General features: G+C 39.2%; 1 protein-coding gene across 1 annotated transcript in view; it reads right to left on the bottom strand.

The window, feature by feature from the left end:
- The window catches only part of LOC306859031 (scavenger receptor cysteine-rich type 1 protein M130-like), a gene marked incomplete at both ends in the record, with an annotated part of 44425 nt that extends 28088 nt beyond the window's left edge, over window positions 1–16337 (bottom strand). The window contains 14 exons of the mRNA XM_079399840.1: window positions 7317–7517; window positions 7633–7947; window positions 9189–9260; window positions 9386–9682; window positions 10122–10439; window positions 10516–10839; window positions 10920–11234; window positions 11331–11642; window positions 11752–12063; window positions 12207–12500; window positions 13236–13550; window positions 14468–14782; window positions 15808–16149; window positions 16292–16337. Of these exons, the coding sequence (XP_079255966.1) occupies window positions 7317–7517; window positions 7633–7947; window positions 9189–9260; window positions 9386–9682; window positions 10122–10439; window positions 10516–10839; window positions 10920–11234; window positions 11331–11642; window positions 11752–12063; window positions 12207–12500; window positions 13236–13550; window positions 14468–14782; window positions 15808–16149; window positions 16292–16337 (3778 nt within the window). The remainder of the gene's footprint in view (window positions 1–7316; window positions 7518–7632; window positions 7948–9188; window positions 9261–9385; window positions 9683–10121; window positions 10440–10515; window positions 10840–10919; window positions 11235–11330; window positions 11643–11751; window positions 12064–12206; window positions 12501–13235; window positions 13551–14467; window positions 14783–15807; window positions 16150–16291) is intronic.
- Between the last annotated feature and the right edge of the window lie 7 nt (window positions 16338–16344).

Here is a 16344-nt window from a genome sequence, read left to right as displayed (position 1 = left end):
CCTCATCTTTAGCATGATTAACTCAACACCCAGTACAAGCTTCTCCGCACTGAAGATTCAGAAGCACAGGCATCCCCTCCGCCCCCTTAATGAGAGAGAAAGAGGTCCAACACCCTTCAATCACACTCGCTATTACCTTAGACACAACAGTTGGAAGACTTTTTTGTCCTGACGTGGAGTTCGTGCTGCTTAAATATAGATCGTTTTATCTCCCAAGAGAATTTTCTGTTCTGTACATCTGTGCTGTATATATCCCCCCAGACGCTAATCCTAAACTGGCTCTAGCACAGCTACATGACAGCATTAATAACAGCCTGGCTGCACACCCTGACAGTATCTTTATAGCAGTGGGGGATTTTAACCATGCTGACTTAAAGACTGTATTTCACAAATTCCACCTTAATGTGAACTGTGCTAGAGGAGATAAAACACTGGACCAGGTGTATACCAATTTGACAAATGCTTACAAAGTCCAGGCATATCCTCATCTGGGTTTGAGTGATCATAGCTCACTCATGCTCCATCCTTGGTATACACCTATTATTAAGACTGCCAGGCCCATCACAAAGCCAGTTAGAACATGGCCTAAAAATGCTATCCCTGAACTACAGGACTGCTTCCACCATACAAACTGGGATGTTTTCGGAGAACTGGAATTACTAACACGCCAGGCCCATGATAAGTACACCACCACAGTGATGGACTATATCAATTTCTGTGTAGATCCTGGAAGCAGATCCATGTCTTTCCTAACCAAAAACCATGGATGACACATGAGGTTCGGCTGCTGATTAAAGCTAGAGATGCAGCCTATAGGTCTGGGGACAGGGGGGCCTACAGCACAGCCAGGAGTGCTCTCAGAAGGGGCATCAAGTCTGCTAAATTGGATTACAAAAGGTGAATTGAAGCCCACTTTAACACCTCAACAAACTCCTGGCAGGTGTGGGCTGGAATTATGGCAATATCGGACTACAAGGGAATAACAGCTGCCTCTGTAAGTAGGGCTGCCACACTAGCAGAGGAATTAAACCTGTTTTATGCCCGTTTTGAGAGGGAGAACAAGGACACTTTGTTGCCCCAGCTTCCCTCCAACGACAACACGGCACCTGTCCTGAGCCTTCATGAATTGAAACTCTGCCTTAGTAACATCAACCCCAGGAAGGCATCTGGTCCAGACGGAGTGCTGGGCCGGGTGCTAAAGGACTGTGAGGCCGAGCTGGCAGAGGTCTTCACGACCATATTCAACATGTCGCTGTCCAAGTCATGGGTCCCAGCATGTTTCAAAGCAGCCACAATCATTCCTGTCCACAAAAAAGCTAATGTCACATGCCTAAATGACTACAGGCCTGTGGCACTCACACCTATCCCTGCCAAGTGTCTGGAACGGCTGGTCATGTAACACATAAAAAAGGCTTTACCACCTGCTCTCGACCAGTACCAGTTTGCATACCGGGAGAACAGATCAGTGGAGGATGCCATTGCTATTGTGCTTCACATACTTCTGGAACACCTGGAGCACAAAACACCTATGCTAAGCTGCTTTTCATTGACTTTAGTTTTAAAACAATCCGGCCAAACATACTCCTGCTGAAACTGAGCAACCTTGGATTGAACAACGTACTATGCAATTGGATTCTGTTTTTTTTAACCAATCGTTCTCAATGTGTGCAAACGGGTGAACACATTTCAAACACCACATACATCAACACTGGTGCCCCTCAAGGTTGTGTGCTCAGTCCACTACTCTACACACTTTACAACTGTGCTCGGCCTCATAACAAACAACAATGAGACGGCATACAGGGAGGAGACTGAACTACAGGCAGAGTGGTGTAAAAAGCATAACCTGGCTCTTAACATTAAAAAGACAAAAGAAATTATAGTGGATTTTCGTAAATTACATCATCCTGGACATTCACCTCTCTACATTAACGGAGAGGCTGTATAAAGGGTGAACAGTTATAAATTCCTGGGTCTCACTGTGTCGGAGGATTTGTCCTGGGACAATAACATAATCTTAGCTGTAGGGAAGGCCCATCAGCGTCTCTTTTTCCTGAGAAAGCTGAAAAAAGCCAAATTGCCCCAGAACTTCATGTTTAACTTCTACAATTGTGTAATTCACAGTTTGCTAACCTATGGGCTGCTAGTGTGGTTTTCCAGCTGCACTGCAGCTGAACAGCAGATGATTCAGAGGGTGGTAAAAACTGCTGGTAAAATCATCGGGACCGTCCTCCCGGAGGTTTCACCTCCCGCTGCCTACGTAGGACACATAACATCATAAGAGACCGGTTTCATCCAGCACACTTTTTGTTCCACCTTTTGCCCTCTGGTAAGAGGTTCAGGTCTCTTAAGGCAGGACCACCAGAATGGCCAACAGCCTTCATCCCCAGGCAGTTAGACTGCTGAACAAACACTGTTGCCCTCTCCACAGGCCACCCACTTAAATTTGGATTCATCACTCTTCAACAATAGCATTAACTGTGAACTGGACTTTGCATTGCTGCAGCACACACAACAATACACATCATTATTGGCTATTACTGTTTCTCTACCTCATATACTTTATTCCTTGTCAATGTCATACTGTCCGGTTTACATACTGGGCTATTGCTGATCATGTTGGACCTTATTATGTTTACATTCTATGTATTTGCACTTAAGAAACTGCACTGTCGATTGAGGCTCTAATGTAATCTCGTTGTTTTACAACAATGACAAATTATTTATTCATTATTCATTCATTCATTCATATATATTCATTCATTAACAGAGGAAATCATCAAACAACTTCAGTGACAAATCAGAGGATGCTTTTCTGATTTTCTCCATATATATCAAAACTGTCAGTGCTGATGAACTGCTCCTCCCCATACATCAAGACACCTCACTGAGGGGATGCACACACACACACGTATGATACTTACAGGAGGCAGGAAACTCTCCAGTTTATTTACAGCATCAAAGCTCAACAACTGCAGAGACAAGATAAAAGCACTGATAACTAACAGCATATGTCCTAAAAATGACTATTAGTGTATACATATGTTAGCATGACATTAACACATAATAAACTCAACTCAGTAAAATTAATAATATTGCAAAATGGCTTTAAAAAAAAATCACCTAATTTACCTAAATCCACAAGTGGTTTCAGATGGCCCACAAAAACCATAACTGTCATGCAGTGAAGATAAGCAAGTTGTTCACTTTGTGACCAGCAGAGAGAGTCTGTGAGCTCCATTTCTGTTTGTACTAATACTTTGAGTATTTTACAATGTGGATCTGAGCTTTTGTCTTCTTGTCCCATTTCTGTACGTGAGACTAGGCTGTCTTTAAGCTACTCAGAAGAATACAATGTTTGCCACACCAACCAAACTGATTTTTCTTGTAAAGTGACATGCAGAAAATGTTCCTCATACCTGACAGACAGTGAAGAACTCTCTGGCCCTGGCATATGGCAAACAAACAAACAACTGATTTTTTTACCATCTTTCAGTGACATTTACTACTAGCAAATGTGTCTAAACACCATTTACAGAAAAGCAGTAATGACATAATCATCATCGGATGTGTTCTCTTTCATCATCCGTTACTGCTAGATTAGCGCAAGGAGAATATCTTCAATTATCAATTTAAGAAATAACGTTTTTTTTAAATAAGGTGGTTTCAGCAGTTACCCAAGAAAGCATAAGCTTTATGTGTTTAATTTAGTTTTTAAACCACTCTTGTTTGATTTTCAAGTCCAGAGTAAAATCCACCACAACATTATGGCCTGGTTTCACAGACAGGGCTTAGACTAAGCCAGGATTTGGCCATAGTTCAATTAGGATATTTAGGTCATTTTTATAAACATGCCTTAGAAAAAACCATTACTGTTGTGCATCTTGAGACAAAACAAAGCCACTGATACATTTAAAGATCAGTCAATGCAAGTTTCTTTCAGTTGAAACAGCTCAGGGTTAAGCCTTGTCTTTGAAACCGGGAGTATAAATTCTAAAATAATTTTATAATGAATGCATAATTGTGCTAAATCAAATCCCCACTGTCCCCAATGTGAAAAGAACACCATTACAAACTTGAATTATGTGATGCACGTTTGACTTCATCCTGCCAGTTATGGACAGACTCAACCCTGGATCTTTAAAGGGATAATTCACCCAAAAATGAAATTTGAGTATGGCAGTTATCGGAAGCTAGAGATTACGGTTAATAAAGTTTGAAATATGGATATTTTCTTATCGATTCACTTCAGAAGGCCTTTATCAACCCCCCGGAAACATGTGGAGTACTACTACAATGGGTTTATGCACTTTATTTTGCTTCAAAATCTCAACAGCTGCCATTATAAAGCTTGGATAAACCAGGATATTTTTTTATTATAACTCCAGATTGTACTCTGAAATAAGAAAGTCATATGGCTTAAGGGTGATTAAATCATGGGGGAATTTTTCATTTTACAGTGAACTATCCCTTTATGTCTTCAGCTCTTGACTGATTAGACTGGTGTTATTATACTTTTACCAATACAACACATTTGTGAAAACACCTACCCGTTTACCTCTAGCCTCAAAATGTGAAATAATGTACTTTCATTTCCGAATGCAAATTCAGGCATGCAACAGCAACATCTGTGGAATGTTTCTTTTAGGTTTAGCCTCTCAAAAATTGTACATTTGATGGCAGGTTTCAAAAACTGCCCAATACAACCAGGCCACATTACAAGACAGTTGAGAATCTGTGACAGAATCTTATTTAGGGTTGCTCTAATCATACAGGCAAGTAGCCAATAAACCTTTTCTTTGAAGTTTCTATTACTGCATTTTATCTGTAGCCCCAAGATGGCAGTAAAAGGCCGTATAAAAAAGAAAGAAAAAAAGCTATTACCTGTTGTTCACAGAAAAACAGAGTTTTCAGAAAAAACAATCAATCACCAATCAGTTAACAATATTAAAAATATATATTCTAAGTTACAGTTACAATGATCAAGATAATGAATCAGATATTATTCAGATTTCATACATTTTTTTCATACATATTCATTTCTCATTCTTAATGTTCTCTGTATTCATAACAATTCAGGAATCAGGAGTAGAGTAATCAGTAAAAATGTTGTTTGATTATGTATCACTTGCACACATTTTTTGTCATATTTAGCAGAGTCATTTTTTAGGCGAGACATGCAATTCTTGCATTCCACCATGCAATCATATTCTTATGACAGTTGTTTTAGACTACTACACAGCCAGTGAATAACATTTATGCAAACATCTTATTTTAGGTTGATTATGAATGCTTTCTAACATGTATTCAACAAATTTCAGAAACATATTTGTGCAAGTCATTGTAACTACCACATTTTGTCAATGGAAGCCTCTCCTATATTTCAGCTATTTGAAAGGAAAAAACACTTTCTGAAAAGAAGAAACCAAACCACAAATGATTAAGCGTAGAAATACTTAACCCTAATTCTGATCCATAACCTTGGTATGTTAACTATAATTTATCATGTTAACAGTCGTTCTGTTAATCTAGATTTGTGTTCATGACCATATTACAGAATATTAAGAGAATCAAAAGCAACTCTTTAAAAAAAAAAAAAACTTGAAATAAACAGAGGCAGTAGGTGTGGCCATTGAGTCATACGGCCCCTCCCTCATCGTTTGACTCCTCCCCGATATCATCATAGTCTGCATTTAGAAAAAAAACTTGTTTAATGTTATGATTGCATCAGTATTCAGAGTTAATTTCATTTAAATCAGCAAATTACTAATAGAATTACTTCACAGTTTTGTCTTAAAATAGGCGCTAATAAAGAATGAGGTGTGTCTGAAGTTTTGATAGGCAATTTTATTCTTAATATTTAAAATACATGTTGGAATCATAAGCCAAAAAGGTTACCTAACAGGTTTGTCACATCTTCAGTGATACTCCACACATCATCATACTCCTCCTGATCCCCCTCTTTACACATGTACAAAAAAGATCATTTTAATACACCTTGAACTTGTGTCATGTCATAGGTCCCTGTCCCCTCATGACAGATTATTAGATTACACCTAATATAGCCATAATACTTCATTAATGGTATAAACACATTCAGTAGATCATCGAAACAAATGTAGTTTTTTAAAAATAAGTTCATTGTGACTCACCTGTTGCACATTGAGAGCATTGTCCATTAATGACGACATCTTCATAATTCTCTGATGTGTCCACTACACACACACACACACACAAACAACAATATAAGCTCTTAAATGTAACAAGATGATAAAATAACATTTTACTTTATCAGAACTCCTTCCCTTTAAAGAAGTAGGGTGTAAAAATCCATGAGCAAAATTATATAAAAATAAAGTCACCTTTTTCAGTAGCATAGTTCTGTCTACTAGTAATGACATCATAATATCCTTCTGGTGTGTCATCTACAAATTTAACATGAAACCATTGTTATCACACTCAAAACAAACTTGAATGTACTGTATATTAATATGCACATTGTAGAATCACAGAGAACGAAATACAACTCAAGTACAGAAGAGCATCAGCACCTGTCTCACGATCCGGTATCGGTCCACCAGTGAAGATATCCTCATACAATCTTGGTGTGATTTCATTGACCCGCTCTTCAAAATCAAAATAGTACTCATACATACATACATATATATATATATATATATATATATATATATATATATATATATATATATATATATATATTATATATATTATATATATACAGTATATTACACAGTTTACATTTATAACTTTGTAAATCAAAGTTTGTAAATCATCTCTCTAACCTGAGAGAAGCTCACCGGTGTCTTCAGAGATGAGACTCCCTATTAAAGCAAGGCAGGACAATTAGAAACATGTTTTATATATATATATATATATATATATATGTATATATATATATATATATATATATATGTCATCTTTGTAGGATTCAACTTTGCAAGCTGTTTTGAAAGTTAATATCAACAACTTGATCCTTATATAAGCATGAGGTGCCAAGCTGACTTTAACATTGTAAGGGTAATTAGTATTGTGCTAGCAATCGAGGAGAAGTAAACACCTTTGAATCAGTACAGTTACGTTCTACTCATGATGCCTCACCTCTATGAGTAAATTGATTGTGTCTGTGATAAATTTCCTCATATACTGGTTCAGTCTCAGACTGAGTCCTGTGTAGTCCTGTGTACCAGTCAGAGAGAGCTGTGAGTGTAGACAGACAAACCTGCTGTCAGTTCACAACACATGACTGATCACACACTGAATAAGACACAATATGACAGTCTCTGGATCTCTCCTACCTCTCCTCATCACTCTGTTCTGCTGAATCAGTATAAGCAGTGGCACTAAGAGCAGTAAGAGCACAACTCCCAGTACAATCACAAGCACTGGGGGGACGGGGGGAGACGCTGCTGGAGGAGTTTGTGGAGGAGAGACTGATGTTGAGTGCACTGGAGGAGAAGCTGATGTTGTTGTGGCAGGAGTAGTGGACACTGACAAATCTGGCAATGTAAAAGATACTGAAATTATAATCAGTTCATGCAAGTGTCTTGAATATACAAATATTTTACTTTAAAATTATGAAATGAATACTATTTGCTTGTGTTTTGCTGTCACCTGCACAGGTGAGTCCAGCGTGCTCTTTGTGGGAGCAGTCAGTGTGGTTTTTCAGGGAGAGAGGACAGTCCCACAGGTGAATCTCATTCCCTCTGCACTCGACTCTGTTCATCCACACAACACCTTCACCAGCACCAAAGACTGAATTCCCATCAGCCCTCAGTGCTGCTCCACAACCCAGCTGCCTGCAGACCACCTGAGCATCGCTGATGTCCCACTGATCATCACAGACTGAGCCCCACACAGCGTTATGATACACCTCCAGCCTCCCAGAGCACCGGCCCTCCCCTCCACTCAGTCTGAGAGGAAGATGATCTAAAACACATATCAAACAGCATGGACCAGCTTCAGCACAACATTGTCTTTAACCTCAAGTTCGTTTTTGTATTATTAACTCCCTCTGTGCATTCCATTCTAGAGCCCTCTACTTCTTTCTGTGACAACTTTGGGAAGATTTCGTTGTTGAGAAGATCACAACATTAAGATCCCATCTGTCTAATTCAGTGTACACTTTGCATCAATCCTTGGGCCAGTATTGTTTACCCTGTACATGCTAATGATTGCCTTCCATTTTTTAACAAATATAGAGTATGATGATGCTCAGATCTATTTTCCCTTAAAGCATAAAAATGGTTTTCAACCACTGTTGGCCTGTTTAGAAGAACTTAAGCTTTGGCTATCAAGTAATTTTCCAAATTTAAATGACAATAAAACCAAAATAATTCGGGCCTAAGGAATATTGTGTGCTAGATGTTGACCATGATTTTCTAGCCCCATATGAAAGTCAATGCACTAGACTTTCAAAAATGAAACCCTTTTTACCACAGAGTAACTTCCAAACAGTGATTCATACTTTTGTAACAACTTGTTTAGAATATTGTAATTCATTTTATTACAGTGTTTCAGCCTTCCCCCTCCCACCTACAGCTAGTGCAAAAAGCAGCTGCTAGACTTCTCTGGGACCCGCAACAATAAGACAGTAGCTTTTATTTTATGTACACTGCACCGGTACCCTATCAAATACAGAACTGATTTTACAATTCAATTACTTGTTTATAAAGCCCTCAACAATTTGGCCTGTCAGTACCAGTATGAATATTGTTTTAGTATTGGTGTGTTTGAAATTTGGTAGTCTTATTATTTATTTATTTAAGTTTTACTCTATTTCTTTACAGCACTTTTGTCAACCTTGGTTGTTTTTAAATGTGCTTTACAATAAATATTGTAACAAAACACACACAGAGAAGGAAGGTAAAGGTCTTCAAATGTGGAGAACAAATAATTCAATATTTAACTGCACATATAGTAAATATGCTGTAATCAATGTTAGCCTAAAAATGCAAAACAAATGACTGGCAGAAAGCACCTCCAATTTTTCTTATTCTGAAAAAAAATCCTGCAGCTACTTTATTATTTGTGGTTTACAGAGTCAAGGGCTGTCACTGTATGAATAATGGTACTCATTACTATTATTTTCAAAGATATGTCAGCTAGTCAGTTTTACACGTGGAAAAAGTAATAAATATTTAAACCAATTTGTTGTCAAATAAACTTACTTGTACACTTTCTCTGGTAAGGAGATGCTGAACATGTCAGACGACTCCGCAGAGACTCTTGAATTTCCTCCTCTGAGATTATAACATGATCACAGTTTCATGAAAATAATTTTAAATAATTTATTCAGTGTTTCATGTAATTTTTAACTTTTATATTCACAGAAATATCACTGAGTTTAAATGGTTTAAAAATGTACCTGAGCAAGAGATCATGGCCACCTCATTATCACAGTCATTCTGTCCCCAGGGTGAAGATGGACACTGCCATAAAGTGGAATCATGTCGTCGACATTGAAAATAATCCAGCCAGTTATGAGGCTTCAGTCCCACTAAATATCTGGGTTCACTACCAGATCTTCCACAGTTCAGCTCTTGACAGATCAGACTCGCTGTGTCTCTGTCCATCTTGTTGTAACATAAATTTCCCCAGGATCCATTGTAGAAAACCTCCACATTCCCTTCACAGCCCTCAGTTAACCTGATCTCTTTAAACTCTAGAGAGAAAGGAAGGAGAATTAATTAATTAAAAAATGAACAGTTCTTTTAGAGCTTTTAAGAAATAAATATTTCGGGGGCGGGGGTCTTGTATTTCACTGCCAGATGACAAAACGAACCGACTCAGAGTCATTCATTTGAGAACTGGATTATAATTTTCATGTGTGTTTTCCAGTGAATAGTCAGCAGCAGTGTCGCACCGTGGAGTAGGGAAAACTTCATCAGAGCGTGTTAGTACTGTTTTACATCTACACTAGAAAAATGCATGTGCATGAACCCTTCATGAAATCACTTTCGGAATTCTTCTAAAAATGCATAAGAACCTTTTTCAACCCTGTTCTTAATGTGTATAATGCAAACACAATGGATATTGCTAATCATGGGTGCCATTTATGGGTTATTAAAATGTTATTATTTAAATTATTGTTTACTGTTTACCTGTGCACACGACTCCTACATCCTCCCTGTGATTACAGTTATGTTTTGCCCAGCCTGGAGAAGAGCAGCTCCACAGGGACGTCTCATTCCCCTCACACTCCACCTCATCCAGCCATATGGGTCCAGAACCAGGACCAAACCAGGCTGGTACCTGCTGGTTACTGAGGGCCACTCCACACTGCAGCTGTCTGCACACCACATGGGCATCTTTAATATCCCAGGAGTCATCACACACTGTCCCCCATGAGCCGTTGTGAAAAACCTCCAGCCTCCCTGCACAGTCTCCCCCAGAACCCACCAGCCTGATGGACCCACGGCCTAATATTCGGAGAAAGAAAAACACATTATTGACCACAAACAACTGGAGAATCTGTCCAGATGTTGCTCTTCTCACCAAGGCAGGTGATTGACAGCTGTTGCGTGGAGCTGCAGTTGAGAGTTTGTGGAGAGCTGCAGTTCCCCAGATGAGCTTCACTCCCAGAGCACTGGAAGCCCGTCACACACTCATGACTGTGTTCAGGACTGGATGAAGAGGAGCCGTAGAAGTTCAGCACAGAGCCACAGCCCAGCTGTCTGCAGACCACAGAGGATTCAGTGAGACTCCAGGAGTCCAGCAGAACTCTCCTCCAGACCTGATGGATGAAAACCTCCAGCTCCCCCTCACACTGTCTCTCTCCAGACAACTGCACCAGACCATCATGAAGAGCCAGAGAGGAACCTGAGGAGATGTGGCATTTTACTAAGATGTTGCAAGATATTGCAGTATATATTCAACATTTTTGCTCAAAATCCTCTCACCGGAGCAGATGACTCCAACATCTCGTCTATGAGAACATTCAGCTCGACTCCATGAAGAGATGGAACATTCTGAGAGTTTTGTTTCATTCCCGTCACAATCAAACACATCAGCCCAGATTTCACCGATTCCCTCTCCAAACCAGTCTGATCCCACAACAGACACAGCAATCCCACAATTCAGCTGTCTACAGAGGACCCTGGCAGCTCTCATATCCCAGCATGCATCACACACTGTGCCCCATTTACTGAAGTATTGATGTTCAACTCGACCAGAACAGGAGTCTGGACCATTTACCAGTCTGAGATCAGTGTAACCTAAATGAAGAACAATATTTTTAGTTTTTTTTAAATAAAGTAAAAAAATAAATACATAAAACCTTTGTTATTAGTGGAAAACTACAGCTCTATTACCAGAACATAACAGCCCAATGGCATTCTCATGGGTACAGTTGTGTTTGAGAGATGATGTTGGACAGAAAGAAATATAAGATTCATTTCCCCTGCACTGAATCTCTTGTGTCCACATCTGAGTGTCTCCTTTGCCAAAAGCAGCTGCTCCCAGCACCTGTACAGGAGCCCCACAGTCCAGCTCTCTACACACAACCTCTGCATCCTGCTGGTCAAAGGCAGCGTCACACACTGAATTCCATGCATTCACATGAATCACCTCTAATCTCCCAGAGCACAGGTGAGGTCCATCAATAAGTCTGGAATGTTTATGATCTGTTTATATTTAATAAATGGTACAAAAGAGACAAATCACAGTTAATCAAAGTGTATGCGTTAAGTATATGACAAACAGTATTATAACAGTATATACTATGTCATTCACCTGAGCAGATGACTCCAGCATCACCATTATGAGTACATGTGTGTATGCCCCATCCTGCTGAACCACAGTTCTTCAGTGTAGATTCCATTCCAGAACATAAAGCACTCATCCAGATCAGTCCTGATCCCGGTCCAAAATGAGCATCACCCAGAGCATCTACAGGTTCTCCACAGTCCAGCTCTCTACACACCACTGCAGCATCAACCGAATCCCATTCCTCATCACACACTGTTCCCCACTGACCTCTATGAAGAACCTCCACTCTACCAGCACAGCGACTGTGACCACCAACAACCCGCACTTTCATTGCATCTGAGAAAGAGTAAGAGAGAGAGAGAGAAAGAAAGAAAGAGAGAATGTGAATTTGTCATATTTAAAATAATGGACCACTGTGTTGTATACATACATAAGTGCCTCTCTCTTTCTCTCTCTCTTAATCCAGCTCTTACCAGCACACACCAATCTAACATTGTTGTCATGTGAACAGTTTTGATGTGATGGCGATGTTGGACAGAAGTGAATCTGAGATTCATTTCCTCTGCACTGAATCTCTTGTGTCCACATCTGAGTGTCTCCTTTATCAAAAGCAGCTGCTCCCAGCACCTGTACAGGAGCCCCACAGTCCAGCTCTCTACACACAACCTCTGCATCCTGCTGGTCAAAGGCAGCGTCACACACTGACATCCACGACTGATCATGAAGTATCTCTAACCTCCCAGAGCAGCGAGAATCGCCAGCCAACCTGACTTCTGAAAGAACACAGACAATTTAAATAATTTACTGGGGAAAATAAAATCCCTTTTGTACACTTGATGTATAACAGTAATACATCTTCTGGCCTGTTTATTTTTTTTACAACCACCAACTAGAATCATAAACCTATAAACAACATTGAAAAAAAAATCTGAAAGGTTACAATATGATTTTTTTTAAATACAAAAATCAATTATTGAGCAAGTACATTAAAAACAGTGTTCAGCCTTCTTGCCTTACCTCGATTAACAATGGTAAGGCTAATAATGATTTAAAATGGGAGCTGTAGTGTTTCATTTTGCAGGAAATGTCTGTTTACATATTTGCTCTTTGAATGGTTTGTTCAGTCCATAAACAAAGATAATGGTGCTAGTGGTGTTTCTTGAAGGTGTAGAGCAGTGGTTCTCAACATCGGGCCTGGGGACCCACTGCTCTGTACATTTTGTATTTCTTCCTTATTTAATGCATCTAATTCAGATCATCAGCTCATTGAGAGACTACATCAACTGAAGTGAGTGTGTCAGATAAGAGAGACACACAAAATGTACAGAGCAGTGGGTCCCCAGGACCAGAGTTGAGAACCATAGAGAAATTAAGCGGGTTTATTCAAGTAACAGAGACAATTTTTTGCCAAATATTTTGTGTTTTTTGTATATATCAAACTAAATTATTTTAGTAGAGGCTATTTTTAGTGATTAAGGTGAGGTACTGTACTGTATGGAGCAATTTACCTGAGCATCGGACCCCAGCATCTTCATTATGATCGCAGTCGGTTTTACTCCATCCTGTTGAGCCACAGTTTTTTAGTGTAGATTCTGATCCAGTGCACACAACATAACTTATCCAGATCGGTCCTGTTCCTGGCCCAAAATGAGCACCACCCAGAGCATCTATAGGTTCCCCACAGTCCAGCTCTCTGCACACCACTGCAGCATCAGCCAAATCCCAGTTATCGTCACACACTGTTCCCCACTGACCTCTATGAAGAACCTCCACTCTACCAGCACAGCGACTGGTACCATCAGCTAACCTCACATTCACACTGTCTGTATATTGGACAGAGAGAATAAGAAATGAAGAGACAGTAAGGAAAATAGAAAATCATTATGAAAAAATTAGAAGACCAAATTACATTATGAGAGGGAAAAACATTTTGGTAACATTACATTTTGAATATAGAAAAGAAATTAGCTCCAACCTGCACACATCAGTCCAACACTGTTTTCATGTGAACAGTTGTTTTCATGTGATGGTGATGTTGGACACATATGAATCCGAGACTCGTTTCCTCTGCACTGAATCTCTTGTGTCCACATCTGAGCATCTCCTTTGCCAAAAGCAGCTGCTCCCAGCACCTGTACAGGAGCCCCACAGTCCAGCTCTCTACACACAACCTCTGCATCCTGCTGGTCAAAGGCAGCATCACACACTGACATCCACATCTGATCATGAAGTATCTCTAACCTCCCAGAGCAGCGAGAATCTCCAACCAGCCTGACGCCTGAAAGCAAAAACAATTAATAGATATTAAAAAAAAACTATGTATAAAAACAATATTTTATAAATTCCTAAGATCACATTTCACAAAGAAATCACTACACATTTTATATATTTGTATTGTATTCAGAATACATGGAAAAAAAGTCTATATTAAACAAAGGTATCACACATACTGTAAGTATATTCTTATTTATTTAGTTAGCATACACTTCAGGGATAAGTGTGTGATTTTTGTGTATACCATTCAAAAGTTTGTGGTCAGATATTTTGTTCAGCAAATGTATCAAACATTACAGTAATGACACTTATGATGTTACAACAGATTTCAGTTAAAAAATAAAATAAAATTTATGTTCAAAGAATCCTGAAAAAAAAGAAATAAAATACCGCCAAAGTTTTTATAGAGTAGCTGGGGGACCATTTCTGATGATGTTATATTATTTTGAGGAGTTGAGCGGTTTACCTGAGCAGATGACTCCAGCATCCCCATTATGATCACAGTAGCTTTTATCCCATCCTGTTGAGCCACAGTTCTTCAGCGTGGACTCTTTTCCAGTACATAAGACAAAACTCATCCAGATTGGCCCTGATCCTGGTCCAAAATGAGCACGACCCAGAGCATCTACAGGTTCTCCACAGTCCAGCTCTCTACACACCACTGCAGCATCAGCCATATCCCAGTCATCATCACACACTGTTCCCCACTGACCTCTATGAAGAACCTCTACTCTACCAGCACAGCGACTGTGACCATTTACCAGTCTCACATTTGCACTGTCTGTATATTAAACAGAGAGAACAAAAAAATTTAAAATTGACAGTCTCATAATGTGAACGAATCACATCATGAGAGGGAAAAAATGGCATTTAGCTAACATTAAATTTTCAATCTGGGGATTTAAATCTGAAGAAGAAATGAGTTCCAACCTGCACACATCAGTCCAACACTGTTTTCATGTGAACAGTAGTTTTCATGTGATGGTGATGTTGGACACATATGAATCTGAGATTCATTTCCTCTGCACTGAATCTCTTGTGTCCACATCTGAGTGTCTCCTTTGCCAAAAGCAGCTGCTCCCAGCACCTGTACAGGAGCTCCACAGTCCAGCTCTCTACACACAACCTCTGCATCCTGCTGGTCAAAGGCAGCATCACACACTGACATCCACGTCTGATCATGAAGTATCTCTAACCTCCCAGAGCAGCGAGAATCTCCATCCAACCTGACTTCTGAAAGAACACAGACAATTTAAATAATTTACTGGGGAAAATAAAATCCATTTTGTACACTTGATGTATAAAGTCTACTAGTATCTACTAGCCTATTTGTTTTTTAACAACCACCAACTAGAATCTTAAACCTATGAACAACATTGAAAAAAAAAATTTAAAAGCCTGAAAGATCACAGACTATTTAAATGATTTATAGGGGGAAAAAACACACTAAACATTTCATATTTGTATTTTAAAATCCAACTAAAATAAAATAAAATAAAAAAGGTTGACATATTAGAATGATTTCAAAAGGAACATGTGCCAACGAAGACTGCAGCCATGCAAACACCGGAATAAATTATAAAAAATAATAAATTATAAACACTAAAAATGATAATAAAACAAAAAATATATTTTAAATTGTAATAATAATAATAATAATAATTCACAGAATTACCATTTTTACTGTAACAATAAATGCAGGCCTCGCACACACAAGACTCAAATAAAAGACAAAAATAAAAAAAAATCACCTTACTGACCCCAAATTTTTGGGGGATTATTATGGTGAGGTGTGGAGCAGTTTACCTGAGCATCTGACTCCTGCATCTTTAGAATGATCACAGCTGCTTTTACCCCAACCTGCTGACCCACAGTTCTTCAGTGTAGACTCTGATCCAGTGCACACAACATAACTCATCCAGATCGGTCCTGATCCCGGTCCAAAATGAGCATCGCTTAGAGCATCTACAGGTTCTCCACAGTCCAGTTCTCTACACACCACTGCAGCATCAGCCAAATCCCAGCTAACATCACACACTGTTCCCCACTGACCTCTATGAAGAACCTCCACTCGACCAGCACAGTGACTGTGACCATCAGCTAACCTCACATTCACACTGTCTTTCTGTGCAACAGATGTATGACAAACTGAGAGAAAGAAGGAAAGTACAATTGGAAAACAGAAAAGAATGACAGAAATAAAACTTTAAGAAATCACTTTAAAAATGCATAAAATCAGTTGAATTAAGAATTGAATTGAAATCCTTCTCAACTGAAAGTATAAACCTACCAGCGGTGATGAGTTTTAGCAGAAACATCATCTTCAGGCTCCTCATCTTCTCC

This window comes from Barbus barbus, assembly GCF_936440315.1.
Source record: "Barbus barbus genome assembly, chromosome: 39".
Classification (NCBI taxonomy): Eukaryota; Metazoa; Chordata; class Actinopteri; order Cypriniformes; family Cyprinidae; genus Barbus; species Barbus barbus.
Note: the sequence above shows the minus strand (reverse complement) of the source record. Positions and strands in the feature narration are given on the sequence as shown.